The sequence below is a fragment of the Empidonax traillii genome, unplaced genomic scaffold (assembly GCF_003031625.1).
Source record: "Empidonax traillii isolate 1590-97213 ecotype Southwest subspecies unplaced genomic scaffold, ASM303162v1 scaffold449:size826340, whole genome shotgun sequence".
Classification (NCBI taxonomy): domain Eukaryota; kingdom Metazoa; phylum Chordata; class Aves; order Passeriformes; family Tyrannidae; genus Empidonax; species Empidonax traillii.
In genome coordinates this window covers 490,078-505,532 of record NW_020955642.1, presented here as the reverse complement: position 1 = coordinate 505,532, position 15,455 = coordinate 490,078, and the positions used below count along the sequence as shown (strand labels likewise).

Genomic DNA, 15,455 nt, shown 5'->3' with positions numbered 1-15,455 from the left:
CACACGTGATTATTAGAATGGTCCCGCTGGCCTCAACATCTGTGAAAGTTTGCTGCAGTTCCTTTGAATAGCTAGTCAGCTTAGTAGGAGGTGACTTATTTTTTTTTCCCCCTGTTGGCATGCTATCAGAAGAGATCAGACTAATTGCGTATTTATCTGGAATTACAGTTATGAATCTGCTCTAATAAGGCAGTAATTCATATCTTGAGTGATTTATGGCCTGAGCCTGAAAGCCCTCTGAATCCTTTGACTGCACTGGGATTTCCTAAGGCAAGGTCATTGCAGAATTGTGCTTCCTTGTGCTGCTGATACCCTGATGGTTTGGAACCAGCACCTTCACAGAGCCACTTATTTGTTAGTATTTATACAAAACATCACAAGCAGACCCAGAATAAATGCAATTTGTGTACTATTTTCTTATTCACCTACTTATTTAACAGCTTCCAAAATCCTCTCCTGGTTTACCCCACTATGGTGCCTACGTGGCTTAGCAAGAGTTTTAGGAGGCAATTCTTCCTTACTCTGGAACTTGTGCTGTTAAAATTAATTTAGCTTCAACAAAGGAGAGTAACGAGCTTTTATAGTCCCTGTGAAGTAGTTTTAACCTAGGACTCAAAAGACAACGACTGCTGTTGAATAACAATATTTATTTAGCATTTTAGCATTTAAATCTTTCTCTATTTGGATGTGTCTTTCCTTTTGAACTGGAGGCATAAGTTCCTCTATTTGCCTGCAAACCTCTTTTTTTTTTTTTTTTCATCTCACACTGAATCCCCAGAAAATCCTCAAATATTCTTGCAAATCTCAAAGATACTAAGACGTTAGCCCCCCTTCCTCCCCATTTAGACCTTTGAAGGCTGGTGTGACTAGAATGATTTTGGAGTTATAGCTCAGAGTCTGAATAAAAAATGAAGGGAAGCATTTTGCAATACCGTAGTCAGTACAATAACTAATTACTTATAGATTTTAGGTCACATTTGAAAAAGACAAATACTGAAATAAATGGATAATCATTTGGAGCTACCACTAAGAGTTTGTTTAAATACCTTGGGTTAAATTCAGCTCTGTGTCACAGCAGAGCAGCTGCCTGCACCAATGCATGCTCTAGTTTCATGGCAGTGCCAGTGAGAGCCAAACTGGTCCCTTTGTGGAGATCAGAAACATTTGTGGCTCAGGCTTGTGAATGACACTGGATGGTTGGTTGGGCTTTTCCTGGACCATGCCAGTGGGAAAAGAGTTAACCAAGCAAAACATGACCAGTGCTGACACCAAGTGAGACAAAAGAAAAAAGCCTGAGTGTTTTGAGGCCAGATGCTGCCTTCTACCATGATGTTTAGCAGAAAAAACTAAGAAATGTGCTGGCAGATTTGTGGCGATGTGATCTAAAACATCAGAAGACTTCAGAAGAGAAGGATGAAAATACAGTTAGTGACCCCTGTATGATGTGATGAGTTTAATCTTTAGATACAGCCAGCATGTGTATTAATGTTGTAACCTGTCTGTAACGAGCAGAAAAGTAATTTCTTCATCACATCTTTTAAAATGACATCCTTAGTGCAATAAATGCCTTTCTTACTTTTGCAACTGGAATTGTCAGTAATTTTGGTAAGGAGAGGTGTGTTATGCGTGCATCAGGCATAAACTTCAGGCACTGGAAACCTGGAGAACTGGCTTTTAGTTAGTAAATATTTTGCTCTTCAGCATCTCTGTGTGCCGGAGTGGGGCCTTGAATTATGTGTGACTTCTGCTGAGGATACAAAAACTGCGTTCAGCATCTCACCAAACTCCAGGGGCAGCCTTCAGGCTTCTCTTTCATGTCATTTTCCTGAGGTTTGACAGTAATGCCAATACTGAGACATGGAAATGGTTAGACAAACACTCTATTTATTAACACACATTCTCAGCAGGATTCTCCAGGACCTAAAGCTCCGATGCTGTGAAATTGTCCACTCTCTGCAAAGCTGAGTTTTCTGAACCCAGCTGTCCATAGAAGAGGTGTTGGCTGGGGAAGCAGCAGCCTGGGTGCCTGCCTGTGCAGTGGGCTGGGAAGGATGACACACGTCTCCTCCCTTCCCGAGGGGCATGAGATGAGAAACCTCCCTTCAGCTGCTTCCCTGTGGATTTTGGTAAATCCTTCCAGCCACAGCATGTATCCCACAGTGTCTGGCTGTTCCCCATTCCTTCACAGCTGACAGAAGGCCCAGTTTCTCCCCAAAAGGAGAAAAGTTTCAGCTTGGTGCCAGACAGCCTCTATGTAATGTTCATCTTCTTGGAAAAGTAGTGCCGGATATGTTGGAAATTATGTTTTAGGGCTCCAGAGAAGATTTGTATTATCAAGGGACTCTGCTAACTTACTTCAGAAATACATGTGAAGTGCCAAGAAGGGAAGACAAACTACACAAATACCCCCAATTCTCCCCACCCCAAATCTCTTCAGATCACAAGCAATGGTCAGGGACAGGGATAGGAGCATCTGGAAATAACATTATTCCTAAGGGAAAGTGTTCCTTTCAAATTAATTGTATCCCTTTTATCCATGACAGTGTAATTGCATTTTGCTTAACTAAGTCTTTTTAATTGGTGCTGGGTGTAAATGATAAGCAAAGCTGCATCATTCCTTTTCAGCTGTCACAGACAGCTCTTTTAGGGCAGTGCAGAGACCTAGAAGCTGGGATCCAATAGCACTGAGCTGAGTATCTGGGGAGGGGGGTGGTGTGGTCGTGCAAGGCAGCCTCCACACCTCAGGACTACATTTTTTTGTAGATGCAAGAGACTTTTTCGCTGCTCACCAACTATCCCATGGTGACTTGTGGCACTCTTCCTGCCCCAGTGGACCTTCTCTTAGACTGGAGAAGTGGACACATGGGGCACAAGTGCCCTCCAGACCTTCTGCCTGGAGGTTCCAGTACTGGTTTTCAGACTCCAAACGCCACTGCTGTGAGTTGAGTCCTGCCCCCACAGTGGTGAGGCTGGGGTTGAGCTATGCAGCTGTCCATCCAAGGGGACACCTCTGACATGCAGGCAAAATCTGGGGTTTTGCCTTAAAAGATGTGTTTATTAAGAGTGGAGAGCAAAACCTGCACAAGTGTCCAAACTGCCCAGCAGTCAAACAGTCAGGCACAGGAGACTGCATCAGAAAAGTATTTTCCACTCCTTTTTTTTTTTTTCCAGATCTCTTCCTGGGAGGACTGGTTGACAACAGCTGGAGTTACTGACGACTGAAACTCACAGCCTGAGTCATGCCCTCAAACTGAGTGCCCTGCTCTGATCTTGGGCTTGGTATCCTGCTGCACTTGCCATCAGGCTGTTCAACAGAATAAAAAACATTTTTGTCCTTCCCTGCAACACATGTGGGATATCACGGGAAATCTCTGGCTGCATCACCAGGCCCCTGTGGCTGCCACTGCCCTCCCACCCCTGGGATCATAGAATCACAGAATAATTTGAGTTGAAAAGGAACTTTAAGTTCCAATCCCCTGGGAAGGGACACCTTTTACTAGACCAGGTGGCTCAAAGCCCCATCCAACCTGGCCTTGAACACTTCCAGAGATGGGGTAGCCACAGCTTCTCTGGGCAACTTGTTCCAGTGCCTCTCTTCCCTCACAGTAAAGAATTTCTTCCTTATAGCTAATATACTCCTACTCTCTTTCAGTTTAAGGCCATTCCCCCTTGTCCCATCACTATATGCCCTCATCAAAAATCCCTCTCTAGACCTCTGGCAGATATTTGGAAGGTGCTCTAAAGCCTCTCTCTTCTCCAGGTTGAACAGCCCCAACTCTCTCAGCCTGTCGTCAGAGGAGAGGTGCTCCAGCCCTCTGGGCAACTTCGTGCTCTCCTCTGGACTCGCTCCAGCAAGTCCGTGTCCTTCCTGTGCCGGGGGTCTCGGAGCTGGACGCGGTGCCGTAGGTGGGGGTGTCACAAGAGCAGAGCAAAGAGGGATGCGCGGGAACCGCGGTTCCCCGTGGGATAAAGCAGCGGGGACGAGCTGGCAGCAGCAGCAGCATCTGGGCCGACCGACTCGATGTCGCGGACCTCCCGCGGTGGCTTTGCGGAGCGGGCGGTGGGCCTTGAGCTCCCCTTAGTGCCGGGAAGGAGCATCTGAAATAACCGGGAGCCGCGGGCGGGGACGGGGATGGCCGCGGGGAGGTGGCTGATGGGTCCTGGGGCGGTACCCGCGGGTCATCCTGCAGATCTCACCGTGCCCCTGGCATCCCGTCGGGATGTGCCCAGCCGTTCTCCTCAATGGGAAAACTTTATTTATTGATAGCGAATTGCATCAATCGCATAGGAGCCAGGAAAGCCCAGTCAAATATTTTCTGCCTAATACATCTACAGATGTATGTGCAATTTCATTTATTTGTTTATTTATTATTTATTTAGTTACTTACTTTTTAATGCCAAACAATAGTTCATTCATTTTTGATACACCATGATTTGATATATTTTTTATTTGTCATCCTTTTGCTTTACTGGATCATCTAATTTCTAAAGGTATTAAATGCTTCGCTTTGTGCACCAGATAAGGTAAAGGGTACTGCTCCTGGAGACTGGTTAGGAAACACTGAGAGAGAAGGCAAGGGACTTGGCTAAGGTCAAAAACTAAGGGCTGTGCTAAACCAGGATATTATGGTGCCTAGATCCCAGGCATTTATTTTTGCACTTTAACCTGTGATCAGCATAATTTCTGGAGAGTATTTATATTTGCTGCCAGAGAGTTCATCTGTTTTTTTCTGAGCATCTGCTGTCTTGGGTGTATACGCTCCCTGGGGGGTTTAGGCTCAGGTTCACAACTGTACTGTGATGAAGATGGACTAGCCCTCTCAGCTGCAGAAACTGCATACTGAGCCTCTTCTCTTACTGCACTAAGCTAACATGGACCATTTTCCCCCCTGTGCACTTGGAGATCATACACTTGTGAGCTCCTGCAGGTGAGCCGACGTCAGGTAGCTGAAAAAGCTGTGAACTGGCTCACATGCCTGAGCTCCAATTGTTTTGTGACAGCTGGGATGTTTCAGGTTACCTGTTGGTCTTGCAGCCGTTACTGATTTATGAAAAATTCAAATTTGTCAGTACTTTTATGACGTGGTAAGGAGACTATATGCACAGCCTGATGAAATTGGGTTTGCATCATGAAGAAAAGCCCCAGAGGGAGTAGAGGTGGCAGCGGCTCCCAGGGCAGCTTCTGTGTCCCATCAACTGCACTCCACCCCAGCATCCTCGTTGTGGTTGCAGTTGTGTGAACCCCAGCTGTTCTTTGCACAGTCGAAAATTGAACTTTCAGTCCCTCTGCAAATTACTTCGTCAAGCCAAATTGTTCCAGTGCCTTTGAAAGATGAAGTAAACAAAAAAAACTTGGTCAAGAGAAAGAGGATTATGCACTTTTTTAAAAGAGACCCCTGTAAATAGTGGGCAACTTTTGAGTTGGATGGTTGGCTTACTGGAAATCAAGCTTTTGGGCATAAGTTCAAGCAGCACTTAACGTGTAGCTCACTCATCCCAAGATGAGTGAGCTACACATCCTCAGGAAGAATACTGAAGTGCTGGAGCAGGTCCAGAAAAGAGCAACGAGGCTGGTGAAGGGACTCGAACACAACTCCTGTGAGGAGAGGCTGAGAGAGCTGGGGTTGTTTAGCCTGGAGGAGGCTCAGGGGAGACCTCATCACTCTCTATAACTCCCTGAAAGAAGGTTGTAGCCAGGTGGGGGTTGGTCTTTTCTCCAAGGCAACCACCAGTAAGACAAGAGGGCACGGTCTCAAGCTCTACCAGTGGAGGTTTAGGTTGGATATTAGGAAGAAATTCTTTACAGAGAGGGTAATCAGGCACTGGAATGGGCTTCCCAGGGAAGTGGTGAGTTCTCTGTCCCTGGAGGTGCTTAAGTAGAGACTGGATGTGGCACTGAGTGCTATAGTCTAGTAATGACAGTGGTAGCGGATCAAGGGTTGGACTTGATGATCTCAGAGGTCCTTTCCAATCAGGCTGATTCTATGATTCTATTCTGTGAGTCTATGAATCAGCTACCCTGTTGAGATCCTCTTTACTCTCCTGCTGCTTGTGTAGGTGACACTGTTGTGGTGCTTCCTGGGTGTATGTAACCACCCATGCCAGGCCTGGGGACATGGAAAGTTGTTGTGGACTCACCTCCACCAGCTGTGAAGGCCAAGACTGCATGGCTGAATCCCAGCATTCGGCAGACTACATCAGCCTCTTGCATGGTCCAGTGGTCGTCACATACTGTTCCCCAGGTCCCTTCGTGGAGGACTTCCACACGGCCCTTCGTGCTTCCTCCCATGAGTCGTATACGACTAGAGTCAGCTGGCAGTTTAGGGGAGAAGAAAATAAATCTATGGGTCATACAGGCATAAGATAGAAGCAGTGACTACCCAAACCAGATGGATGTTCCCATCTCTGTGGCTGAAGCCAGTGGCTGAACCAGGAACCCAGTGGGTTACTGGTACAATTCAAGACCTTCTCCTTCATCTGGGGACACCAGGCTGCAACTCAGAGCACAAACCCCTTGGTTCTGGTAGCTGTGCTGTGGGTTAACCAGTGTAAGCAGAGGGGAATGTTGGTCCTGATCTCAGGTAGCTTTGATACCAGAAAGCAAGTGAGAGAGGAAGTGAAAGTCCAGTCCCTTTTCACCTTTACTCCCTTTTGCTCCTGGGAAACCTGTACCAAATTAAAAAAAACCCCAAACATTTGACAGCTGCATACAAAGAAATCCAGTTATTATCTTGTTCTGAATACTTGTATGAGTTGGAGACGTCAAGACTCCCTCCCCTTGTGGAAAATGAAAACCCTGAAGTGATTAAGGGTATGTAAAAGAAATGTGGCAAGAAAAGTATGATAACATACAACAAAGTCTTCCTAATGTGTGATACAAGAAAAGGGTCAAAATCCCATCCACTCACTTGTGGGAAATTGTTGGAGGTGAAAATCATGAAAGTTATGAAAACTGGAGAAGAAATCAAGAACTTGAAGTATCCCATGAAAACAAAACCTCCTTTTGAGGGTAAGTGAACTCTTTCAAACATATTGATGTGGGGTTTGTATTTTATTTCATGGTTAATTATATTATACTTGTTGAATGTACCCCAGTTTCATATGAAACTCCTTTTATTCCTTGTACCCATGAACCCTGCTCTCTGATTGGTCTGTTTCTGCCTTAATGCAATATTTTCCCTATATGGTTATACCTTCTCTCAGTTTTGCATGTTCTGCCCATGATCCTCCCTTGTTACACCCCTTTTCTAGTCGGTTCTCTCCTTGCCCTTTATAAGGCAGGATGCATGTTAAATAAAGAGCCATTTTGTTCTCACATACAAAGCATGCAGTCCCATTTTTCCTGCCATAACCATCAGGAAATGTACCTCATTCCCACTGCTACCTGTAAAAAAAACATCTCTGACAGCCTTTGGGCTCTCCAGAAGTAGGCACAGTATCTCCTAAAGTACTTGAATGAAGATTTACATCCTGAGATTTGTTCTCCAGGGACAGCAGAAAATTACTCCCAACAGTCCTCCACATTTCTGTGCAGCATCTTGGTCTTGAGAGTAGGGAGGTTTAAAAAAATCCAATGATCTCTTCACCCAGAAGTTACCTCCAGAAAGCCTTCACTGCTGTCTCCTTCTGGGGGACCAGAAGATGAAACTCACTCACAGGGCAGTGCTTGTCCTGGAGCCAGACAAATTACAGTTTTCTCCTCTTCCAGAAGCAAAACTCCAGAAGAGGAGTGCATGGAGAAGCGCCACTCATGATCTATTTTATTTTATTTCTGAGGATTCCTCTACTATTCTGTGTGAACAACTAAAAGAAAAATCATATGTAGCACTGGCTGTTTCCCATGGCTTGTTGTAACTACTGTTTGGGGTTTTTTTTTGACTATAGGTCTTAGGGTTTTTGGAAACCTATGCGATGGGAAGAGGGGGGGAGTAAGGAAGGAGAGTAGCTATAGTGTTGGCCCTTTTGAACAACTTTTGTGTTCTACAATTAGCAAGGTGTAGTTAAATACCCTCACTATTAGGTTTTTATTATTTTGTGTTCCTGAGTGCAGTGTTTATCTGGGATTTATCCAGTGACACGGTGTGCTGCAAGATGTCTCTGCACAAGGCAAAAAGGGATACTGGTTGTTCCAGTTTTTTTGTAAGACCAGTGATTTGAGAAAATCTAATGCATCTGTTTACTTGCATGTCTTTTAGCACACCTCCCGGAGTGTACACATGACACTCTGCACATTCCTCTTCTGGGAATGCTAATCTGTCTGTTGATTTCCTCCAAATGAGCTCTGTAACATTCCCCAGAGCAGCTTGTGCCAGTCTGAGATCTACAGTCCTGAACCCAAAAGCACCGTCAGCTCGACAGACCCCTTGGCAAACAGTCTTACCAGATGGTGCTCGGTTTCCCTTGTCTCCTTTTGGTCCCGGTTCTCCTTTTGGACCCCGAGTGCCAGAATCACCTTTGCTTCCTTTTTCACCAGGTGGGCCTTGCATGCCTGGATGTAAAGCAAAAAACTAATTGCCTGTTGTGTCTTCCCAAGGAAAGAACGTGTTGATGCAGAAAGGTGGAACATGGCATTTAAAGTGCTTTGCATCATCAGAGTAAGTTATACTGTAAAGCATGGGTTTACCTTTTGGGCCCTGGTCTCCCTTTGCTCCCTGTGGCCCTGGAAGACCTAAGGTCATCAAAACAAACAAACAGACATACATTTATAAGACCAATATTTATACGTTTATAAAAGCTTATGCAAACTAGTGTTTGTGTGGGATTTTAACTTATCTAGTTTGGGTGTCTATTCTGTAGACATCTATCTCTAAATTGGGTGTCTTATTTGACATCATATTTATTGCAGACCATGTCAAAAAAGAAAATACAGGAAGTTGAGAAACATCTTCTGCTGCAGTAGATCAACTCCTGGTGATTTATTTAGTTTCTTAAATTGCACTGATGTCATAGAGACTCTCCCTCCAGCTGGATCTTCACTAACCATATAGACAGCCTACACATGTAAATTTAGGTGCATCAGACATATGCAAGCATGTAAAACTGGGCCAGGTGACTCTCATCCCTGTTATCCATCTGTCAGTGAAGGCAGAAAGGTGCAGCACTTGGACCTTGGTTACCTTCTGAAGGGCATGAGGTTGCACACACTATGAAAATTCAAGATTTTAAAGGGCTGATTCAAGAGAAGTACACCAGAACAGGTTTGTACAGCAGAATGCCACCCTGTTGTTTGGGTGCCTTGAAAAGAGGTGACCTTTTTCAAGTGGAACGTCACGGAAATGGCCTCGTTTGTGTGCCCTATTGGCCTCTGAAGATGCTTCATCCTGCAATGTTACAGAAGAGGTCAGGATGGATATCTCCTTCCCCATCTTCCCTCCAGCCAGGAAAATTTGTCTTTAACTTCAAATTAGGGAGGTGGTTGTTTAGTTCATCTTAAACTGATGTATTTTCTGTTTATACAAAAATTCAGACAACTTCGCCTCCTCATACAGATTACAGAAGGTAGAAACAACTCTCTGGTAAATAGCCACCCCCCAGCAGCCTGGCAGAGGCCCAGGACTGCCATAGCACCCTGGGATGCACTGGGGCTCCAAGAACAGGACTCAACAGATCTCCTCCTTTCCCGTGCCTGCATAATGAGCATTGTTGACCTCAAATTGGTCTTATTCTCCTTTACCTCTTATTCCTTGTTCTCCCTTTTCACCTCTGAGTCCAGCAGTGCCTGCTATTCCTAAAATTAAAAACAAATCAGTAAGGGTGAAGCCATCATACAAAGTGAGGCCTGACTATGAGCTCAAGGAGTTATAGGTTTGAGTAGTGTTGTACCTGGGCTGCCTTTGGGCCCCTGGTCCCCCTTCTCCCCTTTCTGACCAGGTCTGCCTTCAGGGCCAGGACTTCCCACAGTTCCAGGCTGTCCACGTACACCTTGAGGTTGAGTGAAAGCAGCACATATGAAATGTAACACAAAACTTGCAGGACATAAGAAGACAGTTCAATCACCAGCCCCAGCACTGTACAGAGAGTTGACCCTATGAAGGCAAAACAAATGCTGGGTCTGTCTGAATCGTAGCCCTCCTCTGGCAGCACTAATCTTAGTGCATGTTGTGGTTTTGCTCTGGGTCAATTTGATCTCACACCCCCCACACAATTACTATTAGTTGAGAGAAGATTGAGAGAAGGCAGGGAGTGATGCTCTGGAGTGAAAGGCTGTACAGACCCAGGTCCTTGCAGTCTGTCATCCTTGACATGCACAAGTGCTTTCCTAAAAGAGCACTCTTGCATGTGCACACCCATCAGAAAGGAGACACAGCCCTCCAGAGTTCAGGACACTTCTTTCCCTCTCAGTCTCCAGCACAGTGAGTGGGGCCCAGATGAGGCAGCCAGGGCTGCAGGATGAGTTTGCACAACGCTGGAACATTGTCAGGGTTTCTTCGTCTAATCATCGTCTCTTACCCAGGCTGGGATCTAGGTCGGCTGCAGTTTTCCTCATCATGAAGCACCATCTAAAAGAGATCAGGCCTATATCTCTAGAAGAACCTTCACCTTCTGGGCTGCTTACCTGCCTCTCCTTTCTGCCCAGGAGGTCCAGGCTCCCCCGTGGTACCTGCAACAACATCCTGACATCAGCGTAAGCAAGGCTTAGCCCAGTGCTTCAGTTAGGGCAGCCCTGCACCACAGCATGTGAGTGCTGATGATGGGTCACACTGTGCCCTCTGCACTTACCATTGAAACCTGGCAGTCCTGGGACTCCCTGTTGTCCCTGAGGACCCATGGGTCCACGTGACCCTGGGTCTCCCTTCTCACCTGTGTCACCTTTCTGTCCTTGGACACCTATCAAACAGCACAGCACACATGTATAAATAAAATAAAAAATCCAATTGTCTCTGCAGCCTATGGAACACCTCTGCCTAGCCACATCAGGAACAAACTCAAACCTGCCATCATTCAGTGGCATTCCTGTAAAGCTGTAACAGAACAGGGCTGGTCTTTTGGATCCACCTCTGACTCTGTCAGACTGTCTGGCCAGGTGTTTGTCTGACCTGGTGTTAAAGACTTGCAGTGGTGCCATGACACCTCTACAGTCTATCCCCTAAACTATCCCTACCACTACAATGGTTTCTCCTTTAGTTAAATATCCCTTATTGCAGTCTGCATCCTTCCCTTCTTCTAGCCACAGTGGAGATACAGGACAGAGTATTCTTGGGCTTCCAGAGTTATCTCATCTACCCTCAGCCTTCTCTTCTCTCAGCAGGTGATAAGCATGCTCCAAAAGAGCTGAATTACTTGACAGTGCCTCACTTAAGATATTATATCTCCTTCATCTTTCTGCTCCAGAATTATCCCTTTTGGTATTCCTCCTACAATCACTTTTCTGGAGCAGCTTGTGCTAATGGGTGCACTGGAGCATATGGGATCTGATGGAAGATCTGAGGAAGCTCTTACCAGCCTGTACAATTGTCCTCCCTGCTCTGAACCACACACAACATCTGCTTTCTTTTCCTATCCTTCTTTCAGCCCATGTGGGACCACTGAGCAACAGTTATCCAGGAGATGCCCACTAATGCATGTTGAATGGGAGAAACATGTTGTATAACTCTTCTACTTAAGATGTATAAAGTCAGACTTATGTAAGATATAAAGCTCTCAGAAAGAGGTTTCACTGAAATGACGACTAACATCCACATGCTTGCGCATATAAATTATATTGTATTATTTTATATCATGAAAACCCTACTCTAGGCATGATAGATAGCTTGATGGTTGATATGTTGATAGTCTGACCTCTGCTCAAAGTGGAGCCAGCGTTAGATCAGGACTTGCTGCATCCTCACAGCCTGGATACATTCATCTTCTGCAGCAGGTGTAGTTCTACCCAAGCGCCAGGTACCCAGGGCAACAGCTTGTGCATGGCTGTGGAGAACAGCCCTTGCACCCAGCTAATTCCTAAGTCTGGGCCATTGTTTTCCTAGGGACAGGGTGGGCAAGGTACCACCTCTGTTACATGCACTGTTCAGCTGCGGCTCTACAGGGCAGGCACTGGGGAGGTCTCCCTGAGTTGTCCTGGAGTAAGCTGGACAGCAGAAATTGCTGTGTCTGGGGCAGAAACTCAACTGTCTGCTGATTGTGGGATGCACATAAACCCCCTCACTGGTCCTGTCTTGTGTCACAAGGAGGTTTGGGATAGTTATTGCAGGTACAGTCAGTTCATAATCCCTCAACTTCTCTGGTAGGGTATGAGTGAGGAGGCAGAGACAAAATGCTCCTCCATGGTGGTCACCGACCTCTGTGGGAGCACTCGGGCCAGCCAAGGCTCCTGAAGGATCAGTCCAAAGGTATAGCAGGTCTCCTCATGTCCAGGGCTTTGTGTATGTGCATATTGCGTAGGGTCTGGGTCTAGAGACTGAAATCCCAAATCCTCACTTAAAGTCTCTTAGATGAAATAAAGAGAAAGAGTTAAAAAGGAAAAGTTTCACCAACATACCTGGGGGACCAGGATCTCCTTTGCGTCCAGGAGGACCTGAAATAAATATTTAATGGATATTTTTCAGTAGTCAGCACTCAGTGAGGAGCATAGCAGCATAGGATTGACAGGTTTGAGGCCTGGGTTGAAGATACCACCCTTTCAGAGGGCACCCAGAGTCTAAATCGACAGATTACAGGAGGGGAGAGGATCCCAGAGCCACTTGTGCAGCTGCAAAGGGGATCTGGGGTCTGCACAGGGCAGTGCTCCAGCTCCTCCAGATGTGTCCAGCTCCCCAGCCAGAGGGTCTGGAGCTGACTCTAACCCTGGGCACTGGCTCACCACTAACAGACAGGAAGACCAAATCTTGCCCTTGTTACCAGTTCATCTGAACTATGTTTTTGGCCCAGCTTTGCCAGTGGTGCAGAGGAGCCAGGTCTCTCCATTGTAGAGCTAGCATGGAGAAATGGAACCATACCTGCAACCAGGGTGATGTTGCTCACCATCATCATCAGATTTGCATTGCTGCTTTTGATTATGGTAATTTCCTCTTCTAATCTTCTCTTCCAGTTTTCTTCATGTCCCATGTACTTCTCAGCAGAGCTTCTCTCCGAAATCAGACTGTTGGCAAAGGAGCTCTTCAGAATCTCTTCTGTATAGGAGGTATTTTGCTCCTGAAATTTCAATATCTCTCTCTCCATCTTAAGCACTGAGGAAACAAAAAGCCCATGCAGTGAATATTCCCTGTCCGGTCTAGCTGGGAAATGCCTGTCTGGCAGAGCAGCTCCTCAGCACCTGGGGAGAACACCCGGGGATAAAGACCACCCCTGTTTGAACCAGGGAGGTGATTTTCGTGTGCCAGTCCTTGCTGCAGCCAGGAGTTGCAAATGCAAAGCACATGTCTGGGGCTGGGGGAATAGTTTCCTGCAGCGGCTGCTTTGCCTCCTGGTGTGCGGAGCAGCCTCTGTGCTCCCTCAGAGGTTTCCGCTCTGCGTGCTCATTCCCGCTCGCCCATGCCCCGAGAGTGCCCAGCAAAGCTCTCTTTTGATGCCAAGCCTACGGTGAGGTTGTGGCATTACCTTTGTGCACCAGCAGCCCCTGGCCAACCGTCAGCAGCAACAGGTAGACGCCAAGGGCTGTTAGAGCACAGCATGTGGATGGTTTTCTCTGGCCTTGAGGCTCTGAAAAACAACAGAAGTAGGGTAGGTACCCTCCCACATATGCTCTCCCCTACAAAATCTGCTTGCTTCCAGCCTTTCAGGTTTGGTCACAATAAATTAACAGTGTTTTCCAGTGATGGGGAGCAGAAAGATTCGTCTATGAGAGTGCTTGATCCTGTCAGAAGGCAGGTTGCCTTCCTCTCCTCTGGGCTTTGCACTGCAATTCACTTGGCTGCCTTTTCCTTAGCCAGTTTAATCAGCTCAATTCCATCAAGAATTAATCCAGCCTATAACAAGTATGAATATGGTGGTCCTCCCCTCTCTATATCAATAAAAATCTTGTTTCCATTACTTTTAGTTGTCCCAGGCTGCCATTCAGAGGGTTGCTCAAAGCAATGCCCTCTCCATCCAGAGTGCTGCACGCATGCGATTCCAACAGTGATCCGTGTATGCATCAAAACCAACGAAAAATCAATAATAAACTAAACTGAAGAACAAATGGAGACAAGTCATGTAAAACAATTCATTATTGGCAGAGAGTAGAAGAAATAAACTGCTTTGTCAAATTTTGCCCTTCAGGAAGAGAAAAGTATTTCAGAAGTATTAATAACTACTTCAGACACTCAGTAAGTTACCCTTAATTGAGTGTTTTTGTTTTTTTTTTTTTCCTTTTTCAAAGTAATGTAATCAGGAGTTTAAAGTCTTGGTTTTAAAAGAGTACAATGTTTTAATTGGTTTTACAATAGAATGGTTTAGTCAGCAATTAAGTATTTATACTCAGCTAAAAATTCATAAATTTACATTTTTTTATTCAGTCTGGTGATTTCAGTATCTTAACTATTAAGACATGAAAGTTTTACTCAAGAAAATTAGTCATTTTCTACAACAGGGAAATAACTAATTTCTTTTCTGATGATCACATCAGCTTTTGGCTAGAAAGGATATTTTGACTTACTTCTATTTTTAAATGGCAGTTAATTTACTAGCAAAATCACTGTAGAAAGTATTTAATATGCAACATTTCATTTTTATGTGTTGTTTTGTTTTAGACTAGATAAAATCCATATAAATCCATTCAATAAAAAGAGATCTTACCACTTATCTGAAAGGTTGTGGTAGTAGCTGAGGCAAACCCAATCTTGTCGGAAATACTGAGACTGTTCATATCACTTGAATTTCGATCTTCCCCGTACCTGTCTTTAATTTTCATGACAAATTTCTCGTGGCTAACCTAAAGCCTTGTCAGATTATGAGCAACAAAAGACTGAAGGGACTTCTTCTCTGTCTCCTGATTTGATATGCTTTCTGATATGCATTTCCTATCTGCTCAGTTTTTATAAACTACTGAGAACTCTGATGTGGTAATTTGAACAGTTCCTCAAAAAATCCCACAGCTAAGAAGTTCAGCTGTTCTCGTGTTCTCACTTGGAGTCCACGGAGCCTTGGGCAGGATCCTGAAAGAGTCTCAACTGGGAGTTATTCAACATCTTTGCTTTATAGCAGGGTTAGGCATGAGATGGACATTTTGTTCTTGACACAAGTAAATCTCCTTATGTAGTCAAGATGTCATGTGCAGTGTTAGCCTGGAGATCCATCCCCAGGGAGGGGAAGTTAAGGCCTTTGAATAGTGAAACACACAGTAACTTGCACCAAGATGACACCTTAGGGATGGTGCATTACTGAAGTCCAAGAAGGGAAAGAATCAGGAGGAGCTGTAAAGACAAACAAATGATGGTGGGAGGGGGATGCTGAAAACTAAATGATTCTGGGATGGTATGGAGAAGACACTTGCAGCCTCCTTGCAGTCTCTCCACTTCCTACTTCCTCCCTGATCCATT

General features: G+C 45.3%; 1 protein-coding gene across 1 annotated transcript; it reads right to left on the bottom strand.

The window, feature by feature from the left end:
* Positions 1 to 4,440: 4,440 nt before the first annotated feature.
* Positions 4,441 to 14,907, bottom strand: MARCO (macrophage receptor with collagenous structure). Its single transcript, XM_027895086.1, has 13 exons — positions 14,713 to 14,907; positions 13,537 to 13,638; positions 12,936 to 13,166; positions 12,479 to 12,514; positions 10,720 to 10,827; positions 10,556 to 10,600; positions 9,823 to 9,921; positions 9,674 to 9,727; positions 8,624 to 8,668; positions 8,381 to 8,488; positions 6,625 to 6,666; positions 6,139 to 6,315; positions 4,441 to 5,323 (listed from the first exon to the last, which is right to left on the bottom strand). The coding sequence occupies exons 1-13, from the start codon at positions 14,825 to 14,827 to the stop codon at positions 5,193 to 5,195; spliced, it is 1,293 nt and encodes a 430-aa protein (XP_027750887.1). The 5' UTR covers positions 14,828 to 14,907; the 3' UTR covers positions 4,441 to 5,192.
* Positions 14,908 to 15,455: the final 548 nt, after the last annotated feature.

What these genes read in the sequence shown, in the direction of transcription:
- MARCO (XM_027895086.1), bottom strand. Translation starts at nt 14,827, where the DNA reads ATGAAAATTAAAGACAGGTACGGGGAAGATCGAAATTCAAGTGATATG. An exon ending in GGGAGACCAGGGCCCAAAAG is followed by an intron (nt 8,489 to 8,623) that starts GTAAACCCATGC and finishes CTTTACATCCAG; the next exon opens with GCATGCAAGGCCCACCTGGT. An exon ending in TAAAGGTGAAAAGGGACTGG is followed by an intron (nt 6,316 to 6,624) that starts ACTTTCACTTCC and finishes CCCCTAAACTGC; the next exon opens with CAGCTGACTCTAGTCGTATA.